At 39.0% G+C, this 21941-nt stretch overlaps 1 protein-coding gene across 1 annotated transcript in view; it reads right to left on the bottom strand.

Moving 5' to 3' along the window:
• Positions 1-2: 2 nt before the first annotated feature.
• Positions 3-21941, bottom strand: part of LOC126869672 (protein madd-4) — a 251061-nt gene continuing 229122 nt past the window's right edge. Inside the window, exons 10-25 of the mRNA XM_050626515.1 lie at positions 20638-20736; positions 11510-11651; positions 11215-11308; positions 8260-8651; positions 7391-7520; positions 6449-6659; positions 5702-6012; positions 5483-5610; positions 5253-5420; positions 4973-5142; positions 4691-4786; positions 3473-4517; positions 3306-3388; positions 2844-3230; positions 2419-2572; positions 3-2325 (exon numbers count right to left, since the gene is read on the bottom strand). Coding sequence (XP_050482472.1) covers positions 2225-2325; positions 2419-2572; positions 2844-3230; positions 3306-3388; positions 3473-4517; positions 4691-4786; positions 4973-5142; positions 5253-5420; positions 5483-5610; positions 5702-6012; positions 6449-6659; positions 7391-7520; positions 8260-8651; positions 11215-11308; positions 11510-11651; positions 20638-20736 — 3711 coding nt within the window. The 3' untranslated portion in view covers positions 3-2224. The remainder of the gene's footprint in view (positions 2326-2418; positions 2573-2843; positions 3231-3305; positions 3389-3472; positions 4518-4690; positions 4787-4972; positions 5143-5252; positions 5421-5482; positions 5611-5701; positions 6013-6448; positions 6660-7390; positions 7521-8259; positions 8652-11214; positions 11309-11509; positions 11652-20637; positions 20737-21941) is intronic.

Genomic DNA, 21941 nt, shown 5'->3' with positions numbered 1-21941 from the left:
TATTGTGCAGTGATATATCCTCTGGTTTTATTCGTATTTAGGCAGTTACATATTTACATAGATATAATGAATAATAATGCTCTTCGTATAATAGCGTGGAATCACTTTACATAACTAGATCGTGGTATATACAAAAATTCAGGTATTAGAAATCAATTTATGCGAAATCGAGTGTTATTGGTAGATAATATTAAAGAAACGCATACTTCTCGTGATTAATTGGATCGAATAGCAATTACCGTGGACTTAAATCCTAACTGAATATCCATCGAAATATATCGGCAATGTACAGAATTTATTTATAAATATACTGCAGGACAATATATTTCTATTTTGCATAATACACTTATATCTGCGCTTAAGGTGGTGAAATCATTTTTATTCACGTGTGCTTTCATATTACTTATGTAGCTTGTAATATATATATATAATATAAATATTATATATATTATATATATATTATATAATTATATATATATATATTATGTAATATATATATTATATTATATATTACACACACACATATATATATTATATTTTTTATCTCGATTTCAATAATATACTAATTTATTTATATCTCATTTCATTAACATCAGTTCGTTTTGGCAAACTGTCTAGCTGTGTTGAGGCAAATTCGTTGATAGCGAAAATCTGTTCACAATATCGTAGGAATCAAAGTTAAAGTAAACACAAAATTATTTTAAAAAAGGGATAGTATCGAATTGTTTGATACGAGGAACGAATTGAATCATATCTTCGTTAAGAATTTATACGTATCGAATAAAAAAGAATTAAAGAAATTGCAAAAACCAGATTATCGTGATCTAATTACACAAGTAAATGCGACCATCTTTACAATCGAGCGATCGGAGACGTAAATGTAAGTTTCTTTTGAGCCGTTTGGATGTAACAGTGGAACGTCATGTTAACGAATTTTCGCCAGAGGTTATTAACAAAATAGTATATTACAGTACCTATATATTTTATTGCTTAGAATCTATTGGCTTATGTACGCCTCGCGAGGCGCTTATAGGCGCATAATAATTCATTTATAACTTATGTCGTTAGTAACTTTTATATTTCATCATTCGTTAACTTAACATCTCCCATTTAATAATTTATATCGTGTATCGTCGAACCTAGAAGTAACGTTGTAATAAATATACTCCTGTGTTAAAACATTAACAAAACGCGTGTAACACACCTCTATTCGGAAGGGTACAGCGGAATGTGTGTGAAGACTCTTTGGGGTGTAAGAAATGGAAATGAATTCCTCGATTCTCGCTAACGTCCGATGAGAATGGTGAACTTTACGAAATTAATATAGAAGAAATATGTAGCATTTTCTCAGTCTTCGATAAAAATGATGATGACGAGAACCGCGCGCGTTTTCGAAACGTTGAACCGAGACAGAGATCGATCGTGCGTTATCGAAGAAATACGAGTACATGTAAAAAAATAAAGCCTCGAAGAATTAATCTTTTTGTGCTACCCTTTACAGTGCAATCGAGATTACTATTTCCGTTCACCCCTCCCCACCCATATGTAACATTTCCATCTAAAATTTGAACAGCTTTATAAAGCTCGTCTTTCGTAACATCAATGATAGACGAATTTTTTGACGACGTACCGTTTCACGACAACGACACGTCACGTCGTAGTAGCTCTTTCCAGGATACTATTATCTTCCCTAGTACTCCGCTTTTATTGAACTTTAACAATATAATTTCTTAACTTTTTGGACGAATGCCGAGATTCCTTCGTTCTTCCGAGGGGTATGAGCGTGCGCAATTAGGAGTCGTGCCAAACTACACGTGATACACGTCCGAAAATTATAGCTTTAATTAGCACACAATTAGGAATTAGATTCTTAGTGGGCGCAACAAGAATCTGGTGTTCAGACGCGAACACGATTTGCCCTAGGGCACGGAGAAAGGATGGGGAACATTTATCAGCGGAAGTAAATTTGGTCGATACCGTTTCTTCAATATGTCTTACATATTTTGCAGCTGTCTGTCTATGTTCGTAGATTCAAATGTAATCTTTTATTCTTACATTCTTTCAGCAGACAAGCGTTTCAGGGAGCGTTTTGACAAACGTTTGCGAAGATTAACCTTCGATTTGTTGCCACGACTGACATTCTCCTCGCGCGCACCTCTCATTACATCAATTTTTACCTAGAGCATTTCTTTTCATATCAACAATTGCTATCGATTATTTGAGTCTAGCGACATGATTGACAGCACTGCTTCTGATAAAGGGGCACCCTGCACATATTCATTGTCTTCACTCTGCTACATAGTTGTGAATGGTCTTTGCAGTCATCTGAAAAAAAAAAAAAAGAAAACAGTAGTTATTTATATTTATTATTATACGATTTATCCATAGGCGAATCCTAGGTTTTTAAGTATATTTTACCAGGTGTTTGAGGACATGGTGGACCTCTACAGGTTTTCATGACAGGAGGCCGTGGAATGTCTCTGCATGCATTACCGGCTGGTTTCTTTGTGCCATACCAAACACACTGTAAGATTCTGTATTTGATACCATCTTCTTCGCATGACGCTGTACACTATGAATAAATAATGAAATCATCAATTCTAAACCATCAATATTATATATTATATATATATATAATAATATATATATATATATATATATATTAAATATTATAATAATATATATATATATATATATATTAAATATTAATTATTATTCATTTGTTTAATATATAATAATAGTATAATAACCTATATATATATATATATATATATTATTATATATATAGGTTATTATACTATTATTATATATTAAACAAATGAATAATAATTAATATTTAATACCTCAGACCACTCTCCAACTCTCCAGACACCTTTGCAGGCGTCATTATAACACTCTTGTCTCTGAAGAGGTCTAGTAGTATCGTCACATTTGTTAGGATCAAGTAATGTAATATTTTGTTGTCCATTTTCCATATCGTCGACCAAACGACAAGTGACATCGCGTCTCTGCATCGCAGTTTTCCAATTAAAGCACCTAGATGTTTCACACGGAGTCCACTCGGTCATGTGCCATTGTGGGCATTTACCAAACCCGCATGGTCTGACTTTTTGAGGCACCGGATGTCCAGCGTCTTCGCATAATGTCGACCCTATGACTGTTCGAGGTGGTGTACGAGTTGTGTTCCCAATCGGTCTCGCTGCGCGAACTGTACACTGGGCTCCTCGCATCTTGGTGCAAAAAAGAAATTGCAATTTAATGTTTATAATTTATTTCCTGGTTAAGAATCGGCTTTTCCAAGTTACCTGAAATCCACTTCCTCCACAGGTTTGGGAGCACTTTGACCAATCTGTTGTTACCCATTCGAAAACCAGATCCTCTGTAGTATCTGTACATTTTATATATTTGAAATAAAAACAGTACAATTTGTATACCATTATTTTATTATTTTAGAGAAATAAATTTTATTTACCTAAAATACCAAGAGACGTGATCGTAGAATGGGCGGTGGTATTTGGTCCAGCAAAGGTGCTAGTTGCAATATCCAAAGATTTGTTCGTTTTCTGTATTTCTTCACTAGTCGAATGTTCTTGAAAATCCGTCGTATCCTCCGACGAATTGTTACGATCTTCTCGATTCCGTGACAAGTTTTTGATATTCTTTTCCATTTCCTCAGATCCCCGATCTTCCGTTAATGCCAGCTCAATCAAATCATCTTCCAAATCTCTCGTTGTTGCTGCTTGAATACCATCGTTAACCGTGTCATTCTCAACGTAGACTTTCCGTTTCTTCATTTCTTCCTCAAAAATGTCCCCGTAATCTGTTGTCTTATTCGAAATTTCTGTCTTCTCGTCGTCAGTGTTTGGCTTTTTTGAAACTAAGTCTGTTTCTTTAAGCGATATCGTAGGAGAAAAACTTTCATCTTCAGAACTGTCATCATTTTTTCGATCGATCTCTTTATCATGAGATTCCCCGAACTTATGTGTGCTGTGCTTTGAGTCTGGAATATAGTATACCTCCAAATCAATGTTGTCCGAGCGAGTCACCAAGTTTACAGATTCTTTATTTTGATTTTTAGGCGTAGAACTCCAATGATTCTTAACTTCAGATGTATCGTGCCATTGTCTTTTGACGTTTTTTAGAGATTCTTCGATATAATCTATACCAGACTTCGTAGGTGCGACAACTGACTGTTGTGAGTCACCTTTGCTCACAACAGGAGTGATTTTCACTGGATCGCTGTGCCGCAATCCAAACATAGACTCGTCTAAATCATATGGATCAACGTCGATGAATATCCTTTCTTCATCTGGCCCAAAAGTCTCGTCTGGGATAGCGGTATTACGGTATAGGGTGTCCAAGTTGTCTTCCACATCTTGGTATCTCAAACTAGGATTCCTCTCAGGCATAGTACGCTTTGTTGCAACTACTTCTTTTCTTACGTCATCGATGAAAGCCACTGGAGCTGTTCTGTGAGCTCTTTCCACAGAGCTCTCACTTTGAAACGGCCAATATTCCTATTGGAATATTCATTATAGATTTTATGTGACACATTAATGTATCTAGAAAACCGTTGAGAACATAACGGCGTGATTTTAAACGAAAAATATAATTTTGTTAGGTAAAAACAAAGAAGATGGTTCCAGAAAGTATACTAATCCTGATTTTACAGTCGCCCACATCGTCTCACCTTTAATGTCGATATAAAGTAAGTTAAGTGCGGCACGAGAGTAGAGGCACTTGAACTGGAGGGTGCAGTCGATTCCACGGATTCGTGGTATCCTGGCTGATATATTAGACCATAAATATCCACCACCATATAAAGTTATTCCATGTATAGGAAGCATAAGGATAAAGAATCATCGACGAGAAATTAATTTATCATGCGGTTATTTATAAATTAGGAAAGTAATATAATATAATAGGTAATAGAAGAGAAGTTCAATTTAAATCTCCTCTCCGAAGTCTTTACCTGGTTCAACGAAGTTACAGTGTGTTCTTTGTGTATCATCGTGGAGTCTGGTGGTGTTGGGCTAGTTTTTTGTTTTTTTTGATGTGGCTTTCTTGTCGGTTTGCTAGGCACCGCTCGTTCATGACTTAGATCTTCACTGTCGATGGGAACAAATCGGTTTCCATACGCAGCTATTAGAAGATCGATTTAAATTATTCAAAATCTTCAGGATACAATGTACAGGATGGGACTGTTAATTAACAAATCAGGATGCAAATCGTTATAAATAAATAATTCGTACCTGCTCGATCAGTGTAGAGACTTTCTCCTGAATTAGCTGGTGCCGAGTCCAAATTAGCGTTTCGTTGTCGATGGACGGAATTGCTCAATCGTAAATATTCTTCGCTGCTGATCTGTTCTTTCGAACGAAATTTTACAATCAGGTGCGTTTCCGCGTGAGAATTTCCCGCTGTAACACAAGAATCAACGTTATGCTTTGCTTTTTACAATTTTATTGATTCAGCTATTTACCTATACACGCATAAACGCCAGCGTCAGAGGATGTTATATCATTAATTTTCAATGCGCCCTTCCTACTAATCTTGTATTTCCTCGATTTTCTCAGCTCTTTATTATCTTTGGTCCATGCGATCTGTGCTCTAAAAATGTTTCAATTTTGATATCAATGTTATGTAGGTGCGTCTTTATTAGATTATGTTATCTTTTTATTGAATTACGGTAGAAACTCACTTATCAAATTTTCTAACCGGACAACGAATCTTGATGGAAGATGTGCCTTGGAAAACCTTCGCGACACCGCCGATTTTCAAATCTACCTTCGCGTTCAAATCCGTTTGATTGTATGTCGTATTTTGACTGGTAATTATAGGCAGGGAGCCTGCATCCATATCATGACAAGCTCTAGTGTTGCAAGGTTTCTCCGTGGATGGTTTTTGAGACGGGCATTCACGGTCCTCTCGACTCTGTTTACGCCCCTGGGCCATTATTTGCTCGCAGGTCACTTTGCGTTTTTTTACACCTCCTCCACAGGTTTTCGAGCACTGAAATCACCATTCACTATCTTTAATCCTTTTTTCAAGAATAATTCTTATTCTAATTCTTATTACTGTCTCTGATATCGAATTAAATTCCACTTAATCACGAGCAAGTAGTTGTTAAACTATAAATGTAATTAAAACGATGGAACGTATACTGAATATTATACAGAGTACTAAACTTTAGATATTTTATAGTATCGTATATTTTGTGTATCCTGTGTATTTTTGTATTTTCAAATGTCTTATGGATACATAAATATCCACAATGTAGTAATTGTAATCGGTCAGTTCAAACGGTTATAATAGCATTTTCGGCTAAATTCGTGGAGCTGAATTTTAATAGAATTAACATTTAAATGATTCAATCGAAGAGCTCCGTGAATTCGGGTCCCGATCGAGGTGATCATATCATTTAATTCACTGAACAGAGGTAAAGTACCTTGCTCCATTTGCCTGTACTCCATTTAACTGGGCAATCCCATACGTTACAGTATTGTCTATCCGCTGGTGGTGGCTGCGGGCACATGTGGCTTGGCACAGGGACCATCTTACCTGTGCCGCGTATCACCTCGTGTATACATGTGACGTCACGTGTTTGTATACCGATCCCGCACGGGCTCATGCACGGTGAAAATTCGCTGAAGTTCCATCTGTGGACAAAGATCGATCGTAATGACCGGCTAATTGCGAATAGAATAATACCTAAATTAAGTTGTTCTTATTAAATCGTCCAATGAATTTGTGACGCAATGCGTCCACATATTCTTTATACTGTGTTTTATTTCATATAGAAGAACGTTGATGATGTAATGATTTATAGAGAACGATAAGCGATAACATATCAATCTTCTAAGATCGCAGTCAGTCTAGAGAAGATATCTGAGAGAAAAACACTTATGAATAGCGAGCGTTTTGATCCTTACGTATTAAAGAATTATAAGTGAAATGTGAGGCGACCTTTTTAAAAAGGAAATACTATATAATATTATATAATATTCAAAAACGATTTTAATTTTGAAGATCAGTTACATTTTTTAAATAGACAAGGACAAAATGACTATGATTATGATCAGATAAAACAGAAAGTTTATTCGTACATCGGATGTCTAAAATCTTGAATATTCCAAAGTCAAATGTACATTGATATTAAAAATAAAAGAAATAACAGTGGAACTGACTGATGCTTTAAAGCATCTACATGACGGAAAAATGAACAGCACAAACTTATTGGACGACCTAATAGATCAGAACTGTAGAATTAAGATTTCATTCATTTTCATGTTTAATACAGCAATATTTATAAATAATATAAAAATTAAGGAATGGCTTTCTAGTGCGAAAAAGTTACTTTTGATTATGAATTTGTTTTTTGACGTGTTACCTGGGAGGACAAGGATGATCGTTGCAAACCCTTATCCTAACTTCCGGTTTGGTGTCGGCGGTACAGAGAAATGGCATGACGGTCTTCCCAGTGTCGTCTCGCACGCAATTCACTATCAGTTCTTGAGAACCTGAAATATTATTGCACGATGAAAAAGTAAGGTAAAATTAGCAGAACTGATGGTCAGTAGAAAGAGAAGGAGAGAGAGAGAGAGAGAGAGAGAGAACATTTGTGTTCCGGCGTGGAACGAGTCGACTTTAATCTATCGGTTCGATGCGATTCAATCGGCTAACTCGTCGTCGAGCACCGCTGATTGTACAATCGCGTCGAATTATCCCGGCTAATTAAGCGCTCTATGCGGAACGAACCTAGATTCATACCGTTAATCCTTACTGATCTGATCCCCGATAATTCCTTGACTTACGTTTGCGGCTGATTAGAGTCGCTTAAATATAGTATTTATAGAACGAAAGATAGATAATTCGATTAAAAGGATTTTCCAAGCATCGGCATAAGCTGCGTGGAAATGCTATGCTTGAATTAGCAACAACATTTAAACGTTACTTCATACATTCTCTTCGACGAAGAAACATCAGAGTTTTCGAATACAGTCTCTTTGCGAGTGCAATGCGTGACGATCAAGAAACGTACTCGTCACGCCGCTTTTGAAGTTTCTTGTTTCCTCTGTGAATTTGCATTCCATTTCCATTCTGTTGCTCCGTTAAATTTCAAGCCTCGCTGAGACTCGTCCCAGTTTTGCTTGGTGCAATTCGCAAAATTCCTTTACAACATCTACCACACGCCTTAGCGTTTGCACGCGTTTAATTTTCACTGTTACGAAACAAGTTATAGAACGGAATATCCTTTACCTCCGAGACAAGTGGCGCTGCAAGGAGTGTAACCAGCTTCCTTCCACGAGTAAGTAGTCTGCACGTCGCTTCCTGGAGCGACCTTGATCCCAGCGTCGTAACCACTTCCGCTGGAACTTCCTGCAGATGATCTATAGGTGTCAGTTAGGCTTGGCTCGGCATATCCGCTATCACCGACAGTATCGATGCCATAGGTTAGGCTGTTCTCGATCAGGTTACATGGTCCCATCATGCATTTCTCCTTCTCGAGCGGCTTCGGTCCTGAACACTGTCGATCCGGAAGATCGGCCACTGTTCGACTGAACTCGAGGTATATCTTGCAACGGACCTCTCGATGCCTGACTCCTTCGCCACATGTGACGGAACACGGTGACCATTCTTTCGCGATGAATCTGGAGGATCATTCGTTTAACGATATAAGTTCGATATGGTGTCCGAAGAGGTATCCTTCTTTTTACAGTCCGTTCGAGGTTTTCGAAATGAAGCTCGTAACTTCTAAACGAAATTCTATTTTCGAATCAGGCAATTTGACATATTAAATTTCGTAAAGATTCCTGATTTAAATCAGTGTACGATTTGACATGGTGGAAGGAATATATTCGATATCTTTTATAAGAACGATAGAAGAAAAACGTCGATTCCTAATTTTAGTGGTCAAACAGGCAAACTTCGAAGGAATTTCGAATATATTAAAAGTGGTGTCTTTGTGCGCGTTCGGATATTTTGGTTCCCTTCTTTATTCCTGCAGAATTTATTGGTTTCCCGACTATATATTCGTAGTACATAGAGCGACCCATACATCTGTCCTGTCATCGATTAGGTCAGATAAATAACTGCCGGTTATTCCAGGATTACGTTTAAAACCGCGCCTTCCATTTCCCTCCTCTCTATTCAACGCTATTGAATCGAGCCACCCATTCGAACTTATCCGCGAGTACCTACTTTTGTCCATCAATCAATGACTTCTAGCTGACAACGTTTTCAATTTGCTTTCGTGTATCGGCGATATCAGTTCGCGGAACAAATACAGCGTTACGAAAAACTAGGAATAATATCGAAGAATAATATCATAGAAGGTGGCAATATCCTTTTATCTTTTGCAAACAGCGACTAATTACAAATCAAAGTGTGCTCCTACTCTAGTAATCTTTATATAATTGTTTTTTAACGAATTACAAATTAAAGCTTGTTTTTAATAAATTCCATTAAAAATGAATCGACTAATGTATTTCTCTCTGACGGGAGATGCGATTTTTGTTCTGAGGATGGAATCCGGCGAAAGCTCGTGTAAAATTGGTCCGACAAGTACCGAGCCAGAAAATGAGAGAAGGAGGGCAGCTCTACGATCTAAATAATGCATGCTAAGCCTACAAAGTTACAGTGGTATAACGTGGGCTGAAAAACGAGAAAAAGACATCGTTGTAGGGGGCAAAGAAACAAACGTAACAATCTACGTAATATCATCGTCGTTAGTCTATGCTAATGCTTGTTCTACGGCATTCGCGTTATGCGCTAATTAAATCACGGTAAATCTCGTAATCTGCATAAATGCATTAGGAGCAACAGCCAGGAAAAAGTTAGCTAAGAAACAGGGAGATTAAGCTTCCGGAATTTCAAGCAAAGAAGAGATATTTAAGTTGGAAAACTGTTGCGCGTCAGCGGAAAACAGGCCTGTCGCGTTGCGTTGGTTACTATTATTTTCCACGAGCAACGGAGATTTTTATTTTACCGTGGAAACAGGGTGAAAAAAATATAATAAAATAAAGAAACGCTGAAAGTGTATTACGTTACACGAACGCGACAGGTGTCGTTTTTCCTGTTTGCATTTGCCGTAAAGCGATATTCTCGCTGACGCGCCTACGCAATGCTAAGATAAACAAAAAAAAAAAGAAAACACTATACGCTAAAAGAAGAAGAGGAAGAAGAAGAAGAAGAAGAAGAAAAAGAAGAAGAAGAAAAAAGAAGACGACGAATAAGAAGAAGAAGAAACGAATCTGGAAGAGGATTCGTCTAGCCTAAAGTTGGTTGAGGGAAATGGTTAATAAACGAAACGGGGAAGAGGGTGGAGAAAGGATGTGAAGCGTTCGGTGGTAAGTCATCGTGGAGGCTGGTAAGAGGGCGAGAATGTCAAATGCTTCTAAAACTCGCTTAACCCTGATTTCGTTGAAAAAGGAGAAGCGTTTTTAGATTTTGCAGCTTTGCGGTGAGTTACAAAAGCGTGCGAAGAATCTACGAGAGATTGTAGAGCACGCGGGGAAGGAGAAGAGGGTACTGACGGTGGCGATGGTGATTAACAAGGAGGAACAGAGAAACATTAAGCAGAAACAGGAGAACGTCGGTTTGCTTTGCTCTTTTTCGGGAGCAAGAAGCAAGAAGCAAGGAGCAAGAAGCAAGAAGCAAGAGACAAGAAGCAAAAGGCAAGAGGCAAGCTATTGGGATGGGATAGCGAAAGGGAAGGAGTTAAGAAAAACTTAAGAAGAACAAAGAAAGAGAAACCAAGGAAACAAATAGAAAAGAAAGTGGGTGGGTGGATGCTAGAGAGAAGGGAATCGACGAAGTTAGAAGAAAAAGAGAAAGTAAGGGAAGAGAACACAGAAGTGAAAGAGTTAAAGTGATAGAGAATAGAAAGAGACACAGTAATGGGATACCTCAGATACAACCAGCCACAGGCAAAGTAGATCGTATATCTGTCAGGACAGATCAATTGACGTCAAGAAATGAATGCTTTTAAGAAGGAAGACTTTCTATCTAAGACTTTCTATATACGAGTTTTGTTATTTTGATCAAAAGGGGGAAGGAACAGCGCAACGAGAAGCTCTACGATTGCACGACGTGTGTAGTAATATTGTAAATATCTAGCTCCGAGTCCGCCTCGGCCGGCTGAATACATATTACCATATCGATTTATATATATCCACGCGTATATCTTTATCAATTTTCAGAGAAGTTACTTACGTTGATTCTGAGGGTATCGGCTGATCGATCAATTTTTCTGACACTGGCGGAGGCGGGTACGGTTGCATCAGTGGCTGCGTCATTTCCTCGCCATCTGAAATGAAAATTCACCGATCATAAAATATTTTTTTACCAATTCATCCGAATCGACGACCATCGACTAGATTCGAGGTCGTAGAGAATCGTTTCGAATCGTGCACGCGAGAAATCAGAAAGGATTCTACCGATAAACACATTCCAAATGACACGAAGAACGATTGTAGCGGTGCATAGGAATGTAACTTATAAAACTTACATATCGGGCAGGGGATATTTGTTTTACACTCTTGCTCAGTGTGCGGTCGCTCGGTAGGGTCGCAGTCCTTTGAGATCGAACCAACGGCATCTCTGCACTCGATTGTCCTTGTCCTGACACCGGTACCGCATGTCGTCGAACACTATCGATCACATCGAGGAAAAATAAGTTTTCACGTTGCCAGCGAATCGTTCCGAAACGAGGCCAGTGGCTATTAGTTTAGATTAATAATAGATTAATAATCTGATCATTTATTCTCATGAACGGAATGTACACTTGAATAACAGATGAAAGTATAGGAAATTATGAATCTGGTTGGATCGATGAGATTGGAGGATCGTGAATATGAAGTATTTGGAAAAGTTTATGCAAACACCAAGTCCCGTTTTACACACCGTTTCGTTTTTAACTTTTTATTTTGGCAACTGTGAGCAGCTTTAGTTGGAACACGGTTTTCACAACAAGAAGAGGATACGAAGCGAGATAATACCGAAGTCGGGGCAGGATAAAGTCCATAGAAATAGGGGAGAATACGAAGGAAAGGCAGGGCGAAGGAACAATAAAGTTTCGTGACGCCACTGTGGAATCTAATTTCGTATACTAACTGGTATTTGCAAAGTTCCATTTTAACGTTCAAACAATTTAAAAGGTTCTTCTGGAACGACTCCTCGAAGATCGTTATCGGGGTGAGGTCTGCCACAGAATGTTAAGGGGCAGAAGAAAAAACGAGTTAAGATACTTTTCAAGAATATCTTTCTATATGATGGCCTATGATGGATGGCAATCTTTGTCACGATATATTTACTGTTTCTGTAACTGATCTGCTTTTCACTGGAAGTATAACCTTTCAGAAGACAATTTCCCGAAACTATCTCCTCGAATTTGTAACTAAATAATATTTAATATTTGAAACAATTTGCTTAGAATAAAATTGTTATTGAGAAATAAGATGTATAATACATATATATTCTTCATATCGTTATATAAAGTTCCTTCATTTGTGACATAATGAAAATAGATAATAAAATGTCTATATAACTTGACTTAAAAACATGGATTTAAATTAGTTCATCTTTCAAGTACAGATTTATTTCATTCCACTTTTTTAGAGATAAATTTTCAAAGAAGATATTAAGCATCGACGATACGCTGCAAAACATTTTTCAACTTTCGAGAAACGAATTTCTTGCTTCATTATACGCTGAATGTGTGGGTCTCACGTACACGCGACGTGACATGCAGAAATATCGAACAAATTTCCTCTCAGCGTGTTGTAAATCCGGAAACAAAGCACAGTGCTCGACCTCTTTGCTTCCTGTCACGGAAGATATGAAGTAATTGCTTCCGTTGATCACTCGTGACGTAGAAACTCTTCTTTTCGGCCTTTTCGCTCTTCGCGAAGCAAACCTCTAAGAAACACGGCAACATTGAGATAATACAATTAAGAATCATTGATTGCTTCTTCACTTTAATTAATATGAAATTTGTCAAGCTATATTTATCCCCATAATTAGACTGCGCGAATTTATGCAAATTTACATTTTTATAGATCCAAACTAAACTGAATCAGAAGTTTGTTTCATCAGCTAAGTAATAGAATAATAGATATTATATTTTGCATATTTTATATATCTTGGCATATTGTGAATTTATATCTGTATTTTGTGAATTTCTACAATTTTCAATTTTCTAGAAGTATATAAAAATTTACACTCTACTTACGACAAATTCAGTGTTTGTCTGTATCGTGTCTGTATTTTGATTATGGAGAATATGTAGAAGTTTAATCGAATTGATTAACGCGAAGACGAGACAATTGGAATCTTTCTTTCAGGATCGATCAGATTCGCTTTTACGTCGGATCAAATCGCAGCCGAATCTCAACCGGTAGGTACCATTTTCAGCCTCTCGCTGCGAAAGAGTCGTAAGGAGTAAGAAAGCAGAATGTCTCGTTGAAGGCGCCACGGTGGTGATCTCAAACTTCTCTCAACCAGAATAAAGTCTGTTGATCGGGGAGGTAAGAACGAGGAATGGTCTGAACGGTTTAAAAGCGCGAGCGAGAAGGAGAGTGAGCAAAAATCCGGATACCAGAGCTATCATTCAAGACGTCGAAGGTGGAAAGGTGACATGAACGAGAAAAGCGGAAACCCACTCGACTTAGCCACTCTGTCTTCTCCTTTACTCCTGCTGTTTGCTTCTGTCCTTATTCTATCGTTCGTCACATTTACCTTTCCTTTTTTATCTACTTACTTCTAAGCTTTTTTCTCCTTTCGCTTTCCATTGCTTTATCCGTTCATCATTTACTTTATTTCAGCCCCATTATTTCTGTTTCTTTCGCTAGTATATCTTCGTCTCGTCAACCGATCTACCCTTCTTTCTTTGAATCGCTATTTTCGTTTTCCTCTCTTCCTTTTCTTTTTTTTTTTTTTTGTTCTTCTTTTTTGTTCCACTTTGCTTTCATTTAGTGCACTCCGATTTTCCTTTTCTTTTCTCTCTCTCTCTCTCTCTCTCATTTCCTTTCTCCGTTTTTTAACTTCCATCCGATCTCAGCATATATTTCCCGTGTTCCTCATTCCTTCATCCCTACCTCTCGTCTCAAAAGCATCAAGAAGGAGGTCCGATATCGTGGAAGTGCTTTAAGGAGCCCTGTGCTTTCAGTTCAATATTTGCATGGCTCCTGAGCTCACAAAAGAGAGAAATCTATCAATTCCTGTCTTCCGGTGGTGGCTCTTTCACCCTCTCTTCCTCTTCCTCTCTCCCGTCCCGTTCACTCTTTTTCCTCCTCTGTAGCCTCGGATGAAATCATTACCGTGCTGACGGGTATAAGAGGGCTGCCTTTATGTATTGCTGGCAAAAGGATACCGACGCCATCTCCTTGCTCCTGGCAGGCTGCAACGTTTCCTTCGTCAGCTGGAGTGAGGCCATTGTGTATCGATCAAGCATGAGATGAGCCGTAAATCATGCTGCACACACTTTTGCTTACACGTGACTAGGGATATTTTCGTATCGTTCTCGAAAGCACGCTGTTTGCCGCCTTTGTTATCGACACTGATAAGCACCAGATATTGTATCGTACAACGTCCTCTACTTTCCTATTTTTATAATCGACGACAAAACACAGTTATTGATGATTCCAAGTTCCGGTAGAACATTGTCAATTTTCTCCCTAGTTGAATTTATTATGAGTTTCAGTCTACAGAGCCTGTATTTATTTAATTAAGATCACTCGGAACTTTCAATATTTTTCACTTTCTTAGGAAACTTTAGTCTCATTTGTTTAACGAGAGCCGTCAGCTAATTCTAATAGCAACGTTTATCATTTATCGAGATGTTATACGTATTCTCTTTGTCTTCGTTATAGTTTGTATTCTTCCGAGCGTTGTTCCGTACGCATTGCCTCTATATTTTCATTATTTTGTTAAACATTTCTAATTTTTGTAATGTAATGGTCAAGAATGAATACTCAGATGATTTGACCAGGTTCCAGACATTTTCACTGGCATTTAATTCGGGCCAGTTGGTTGATTATGAGAATGCAGAATTAATTATCAAGTAATTATTAATTATTAAGTAATTAAGTAATTATTTAGGTAATCGACGATAATTTACCATTTGTGTACAATATTATGTGCGTATATGACGTATGATAGTTTAAAATTATCTGAATTAGCTAGACGGGATACCATGAATAGATGGAATCGTAGCTTTGGTAAATATCGTTCCATTGAATATACTCGCCTTACGGTATCTTGCAAGTGTGCGTAGCGAAAAGGTGATCGTTGTTCGTATTGATCGAAGAACGAAGAGTCATAAATCATATGGATCCCTTTCGTCATGTACCTACGTGACTAGATTCTTCGCCCTCGTGAACTGTATTGTGCGTAATAAACCAGTCCCACATTCACTCAATGATTTCATCGCGAAGATCAATGCGTAGAATGCTTTAATACCGCTTTCTCCCTGCCGAAAGAATTTTTCGGAAAGCATCGTGGTCTTCGAATAAATCGGCAAATCCTCCATCATCTTCTGAGCGTCGTAAATTTCCATTCACATTCGTCACTTTGGGAACGAGTAGGTATTAAATTAACAGCGCTTTTATATGAAATTACAGGGGAAGAACGCGACAAATTATATTTTCTATTTTTCACAGAGAAGTTGTTTTCAAATAGTAGTTAGTTGTCAATGTCTTCATTCTCTTCAAAATTGTTCAATATTGCTCATTAATAATATTAATAATATTACTCTATCGAAGGTATTAAAATATCGTTTGTCCTAACAATTGTATCTTTGGATTCTACAAAACTTCACATAACGATTACATCTTCGTACCTAACATGTTGTTTTAATTTTCGATAATAGGGTGATAAAAGAGTGTCAGAAATCAAAAAATCCATAAAAATGTATATAAAAACGTTCTTCTCATTGTTATTTTCATATACGTGAATATATATGTGCTCTATTGACGAAGGATAGGGACTAGAAGAGACACGAATCGGTAATCTCCGAGTTGAAGAAACGAGGAGAGGAAACGAAATTTAACTTTCAATTTGCAGCCGAGAATTTTTTCCTTCCTTTGTGCCGTTCCCATTGCGCTCCTTCATTTCTATAGGAGACGCGGATCTTGAAATATTCCGAAGTGAAAACGTTTCGTTGTCACCACCCGCCGCCATTATGAGTCCGCACGATTCGCGAAATACCGACGTGCTTTTTACGTATCGAGGAGTAACAGTAATAAATACGTATCTGGGATGCGCGAGTGCATTTAGCGGCCCTCATGAATAAAGCATAACTTCGCTTGGCGGATTCCGCTGGGAATTCCGTTGATTTTTCCCACTTCGCGTGTACCAGATGAAAAGTTTTGCTCGTTCTCTGCGAGCAAGGAGAGGAAATAGAGAAAGATAGAGAACAGAAAGCAGGCAACGCGACCTTCTCTCGTACAAGTTGTCCCTTATTGTTGCGTCTCTTTGCACCTCTTATTGCAGTTTTATTCTTGCTGCTCGAGGTTGCATCAGCCAACACTGGGAGCACGCGAAGTGAGTCACTTTTCTGCTCAGGCCGTTCCATTCGAGAACGGTTGCTTCCCTTGTTTCGCGCCTGGCAGTCTGAGATACGATGTTGTAAAATTTTATTGTTCCCAGAACTTTCTTCAGCGTTTCCAGTTTGTTTCTGAATATAAACGAAACGGTCTCCCGCGTGAAGTTACATAGCGAAGTTACTTTAATTTCTTCTCCACCGGAACGATCTTATACCGTTCACATTTCCGATGATATTTCTCTCTAACCAGGTTGTCCTATCAAAAACAGAGGAGTTTTGTGAATTGTGATTGAAAGTTGTGCTTAGTAAATGGACTGCGGATATTTATGCATGAACACCTGCTCAGAAACCTGTTTCACTTACTAAATATCATAACGAGCGCTATATTTTGAGTGCTATACTTGCGTGTTTCTCTGTACTACAACATAACTATATTCCGCGGTTTTCCCTTAAAAATTTTAAATGCACGAACATCTGGGCTTTACTAACGATAAATGGCATCGGCTTGTGTTAATTCGCTGCACATTTCTCTAGATATTGAACGACGATCTCCATGGCGATCGTAGCCAACTAGGGAAATTGCTAGACGAGCTACGAAGTTGAATTCCAAGTTTCACAATTATCGTATGCTCGTATATAACAGCGACAATGTAGGAAAAGTTTTCAATGCATCGAGCTGAAACAGAAATCGGAATGAAATCCAAGAGGTCGGGAAAGCGGGACTTAAATTTCCATAAACGCATGAAATCGGATGTCCTCGAAACCAAATGCCTGGAATGCTTCCAGCAGATATCGCGCTTTTCAGGACACACAGTTGTTCGACCAACGCAAGAAATGGTTGTGACTATAGAACAGGGTACAGCATGAAAGGAATGGGAGGGAAGAGAGTCGGTCATCGAGTATCGTGCCAAAACGAGTCCTGAAACTCCCTTAGGCGCCACTGGGTCGTCGTTCGAACCTTCTACAATGTATACTCTCTGTATCTGAATCGCATTTATTACGCGGTAAGCGCGTACGAATTCCGTGGAAACCTTCTAGCAAAGTCATGGACCCGTGGTGCATGCTTTGCAGCAAAGCTGCAACGGCGACGCACTTGGCGGCGAGCCTATTGATGCTGTGTCTCGAATCGATTTGTACTTGCGCTTGTATGCATGTATAGGGGTGTCATCGTATGCGTGTGACACAGCACGTGCACGTATGAGTCCACCACGAATGCAATCGGCAGCGATGAATTCGTGGAGCAACGCGAGGCATTTTCCACGAGAATGCACCCTTTTACCCTCTTCTTCACGCGCCTTTCCCACTTTCTTCCGCCTCTCCTCTCGAACCTCTTATCGCGCCGCTATTTTTTTTCTTCCCCTCCGTTTGTCTTCTGCTCGTTCCTGGCTTCTTGCCTTTCAACCCATGTGAAATGTCTCGTTAAATGTTCCGCAAAATCGCTGCCGAATATTTCTTCTTTTTTCTTTTTTGTTTCTCGTACAGTTGTTCCCTTTTCTATTTACTTTTATTAAAATTCCATGTTCTCCGACATGGTATATAGAGGTACGTAGTGAAATTGAATTACTCGTAGCCCACGGTATGACTTGAAATATTTTGTCAGGGATGCACACGAGGAATCCCTGTGTGTTTCATTTATATCGTGTTTCGTTTCGTTTCCCGCGATCGCAACAGATAGAGCATTTCATTTTATTGAAAACACTTTCTACCCTCTTCTTCGCCCTTGTTTTTTGCCTCCTATATTCATGTTTCATCCCTTCGTTTTTCTATTGGATCTGGAAACGGTGCTCCACGACTACGCATTTTTTGTTCTTACGACACGGACCAGCCACGAGCATCGTAGGAAAAAGGCGTGTCCGTCTTTTTGCTCGAATACTCGAAAGGGCGATACGCGAGTGTGAGCGAAGTGGGGCTGCAGATAACCCAGAGAGGAGCGAATCGAGGGGACAAGAAGAAGGTTATTTGACGACTAAATCGTTCTGTTTGATGTCGGTGGATGATGCGGTCTGGAACATCCTCAAAGAGTGCCGAAAGAGCATCAGGGAGGTAGATACGACAGGAAAGAGGGTGAATCGCGAGGTAAAGGGAGAAATTCGTGTAGATACACTTGGAAGAAGGGATGGAGGACGAAGTAAGTGCAACCAGGCTACGCATTTCTCGCGAAGGGAAGCTCAGACGCTTCGAATGGTTGCGTCGTGAAGGTGAAAATTTACCCTCGTTTGCTTCCATTTCTACGCGTTCAAACCTGTCGCCTTTCCCGTGGGTTATTGGTGGATCCACGGTAGCTGTTATGCTCGGTCGAGTTCCTTCGGTTTCGAGAAAATCCGATTTCAGCGAATTTCTGGCGCGCGTGAGATCAGACAAGAAGTTCTTTGGACTTGGCTGGCTGTGACGCCGAAACGCTTTACCGAGGCGTTAATGTCGTTAGAACAGAAAGGGAACGGGGAAAGAGGCAAAAATGTTTGAGCAAATTAAGTGTTTTCCGACCACAGAAGGGCAGAACCGGATATAAAATTACTGGGAGGAAGAAAACTGTTTCGTGGCTCATTTCGTCATTCATTCTAGGCGGACAAGAGAAAGTTCTAAATAACTTTGAACGATGGCCCCTCGATCCACTAATTTTGTTGCGTTACCTTTTCTCGCTATTGTCGTCCACGATGTTTTCGGTTTGAGTGCTACAATTTTTTTCACCAGAGAAGTCGTGTCACGGATGTTTGCGAAAGCCTCCATATAGATGTTTCGATTAATCTTTTGCGACTGCATTGTGCGACTCAGATATGCATATTGTATTGATCGGGATACGATCAGAATGGTTTTGATGGCTAAGAATAGACATACGACTGGTAAAAGAGTTTTCTTGGCTGAGTTAAATTTCTCTTAGCGACACTAAATGTATTTACACAGTCATGTAATTACGATTCATATCAGTATAATCGATCTTAAAAGTTCATCATATATGTTCTTACATATATGTACTTACAGTACAAAGTATTCCTTATATAAAGGATAAAGGATAGCAAACGTTTCTTTTTTGTTTAAAAGATTCGACTGACATGGTTCAAAATTTTGAACCAATCAAAGGGAAGAAAAATAAAATTGCATTCCCGCGGCTGCTTGGGCTAACGTTAACTCGCAGTGAAACGCGATAACAAAACATCTGGCTCGCACAAAGCAAATTGCAGAACGAGTTTCATTTCCCTTTGCAACAATCAGCCCGACCTGTTTACTGTTCCCGGAGGAAATCGGATTTCCTGATACGAATAGACAGATATAACCAGATAGAGAAAGGTTACACGTTCGTCTGCTTCATCCACGAAGCCCGTTAACGTCCTTTTAAGAGACAAAAGGTCCGTCTAACTCGCATAACGACGTTAACTCTGCCAGATAGAAATTATTCCCCCGTGTTTATTCGACGCGAAATTGCACGCGTTTTATAGCTTCGATTAAAATCGTGTTATGCTCCTGATGTAACAATGATCTTTGAATGATCTTTGAATATAGATATGTATGTATAGCGTGACAAGACGCATGATTATTCTATATGCAAAAACAAGTCGATGGTGTAAAGAGAAATCTTTTTCATTCGAAACTACATTTTGCAGAAAATGGACTTTCCTATTAAATAATAATTAATTTTCGTATATCAAATTTTTGCACTCGCATCAAAGCAGAATTAATCAATTCGCTACTTGACACGTTTCCAAACTCGTCTTTCGTCGAGAACGGAGTTTTGCGCGAAACAATTTAGAATTCCGATAAGGAGAGGAAAAAAGATCGTTCGTTGTATAGGAAACAAAGATGAGAAATGAGTTTATAACTCGGCCGATTTAGAAACCGTTCTCTAGTAGAGGAGTCATCTTGACGTTGGTAATAAATACTGCTGTGGCGCAACCCCCTGTAGGTCGAAAGACCGTCACACTAGGTGGTAATAAATACTGCTTTCCTCGTGGCATCTCGTCGAGCCCTAAATTCCACCATCATGCGAATGACTTTGGTCTGTCTGCACCGATATCACTCCTCCTACTCGTTTTGCATGTTCACGGCATGTTCGCGCGCGAGGGTCGCCGTTCCGGTACCTGAGATTGTCTTGTACTCACCTCGCTCCATTTATTCGTCTCCCACATGGGACAAGAGATGGTATTGCAAGTTTCTTGGTTACGGGGCTTGTGCGTGCTGCTACACTTGTGGTCAGGCAGCTGCAACAATAATGACTTAAATCTTTTATCCGATTCAATGTGTAAAAAAAGATATAATTTTTCTGGCAACATTCTTTTATATCAAATATTTGATACGAAATTATTTTGTGGACAAAATTTGTAACTTGTTATAGAAACTTTGTAGATTTGCAAATATACAATATCTCGCGAATACGAAAGTATTTAAACGCTTCTAGAAATCTTTTATGAATGTATCGTGTGTGTTAAAAAAAAAAGCACTTTGGAATTTCATTAACATTATAACAAGACACGACCGTCATGATTCTTCAGTAATTCTAATGTTTATCAAACTATATTATCTGGATAATTGGATATTCTACGTGCTCTTATCGCACCTATTATGTTCCATATTACCGCTAAGAGAATCATCTACTCATTGCTCAGGTATGACACAGTGGGATCAGCATAGAAGAAGATGCAAATCCTCGTGGTACACGATACGTCGTGTCTAACCATACGTATTTTCAACGTGTACGTGTGCTCCCCGGCTGCTCTTGTCGAGCCTCGGATGAGAGGATTTTACGGTGGTTGACAGAGAACCGCGAACGGCCCTTGCAGTTTAAACGAACCGAACTAGGTTAGGGTTCGTGGGTTTTGCCAGGTTGTCATAGGCACCAGAATGGACAGACGGATGGATGGATAGGCATGTATCTCTGTGACAGTTCTAGCAAAGATCGTGTTGCGAACACTGTCGTAAAGTCTCAAAGACGAATGAAATTATCAATTATATTTGTGTCGGGTGTCAAGCCTGAGATTTATATTAGCGAGATCGGCGCGAAACGAGGAATTACGAGCCGTAAAAGGAGTCGATGCAGCAACGGGAAATTCCAACGATAAAGTGGAGCGAAATTTCGATTAGATTATCGTTATCGTTGGCACGGCCCCGATCGTACTTGCGAAGTATATTTCGTAAACATAAATCCCGCGGACTAGACGCGACTAAACCCGGAAAACGTTCAACTTTCCCGAGAAATCGAATAGAATTTCGGTTACGCGGTTACGTATAATACAATGAAAATAAAATCTGATCGATCTTTCTTTCGCCTGGCGACGTTTTCGTTCCGTTTCGCTTCTTCTGACGTTAGTCTGGAGAACGTTCGCTATAGTGTGTTTCCCGTGGAAAGAAACGGGGGATATCCAAGCGAAAACCCCGGGGATTTAATATAAAAGAATTCCGCGTATTT

This window comes from Bombus huntii, chromosome 9 (genome assembly GCF_024542735.1).
Source record: "Bombus huntii isolate Logan2020A chromosome 9, iyBomHunt1.1, whole genome shotgun sequence".
Lineage (NCBI taxonomy): Eukaryota > Metazoa > Arthropoda > Insecta > Hymenoptera > Apidae > Bombus > Bombus huntii.
Note: the sequence above shows the minus strand (reverse complement) of the source record. Positions and strands in the feature narration are given on the sequence as shown.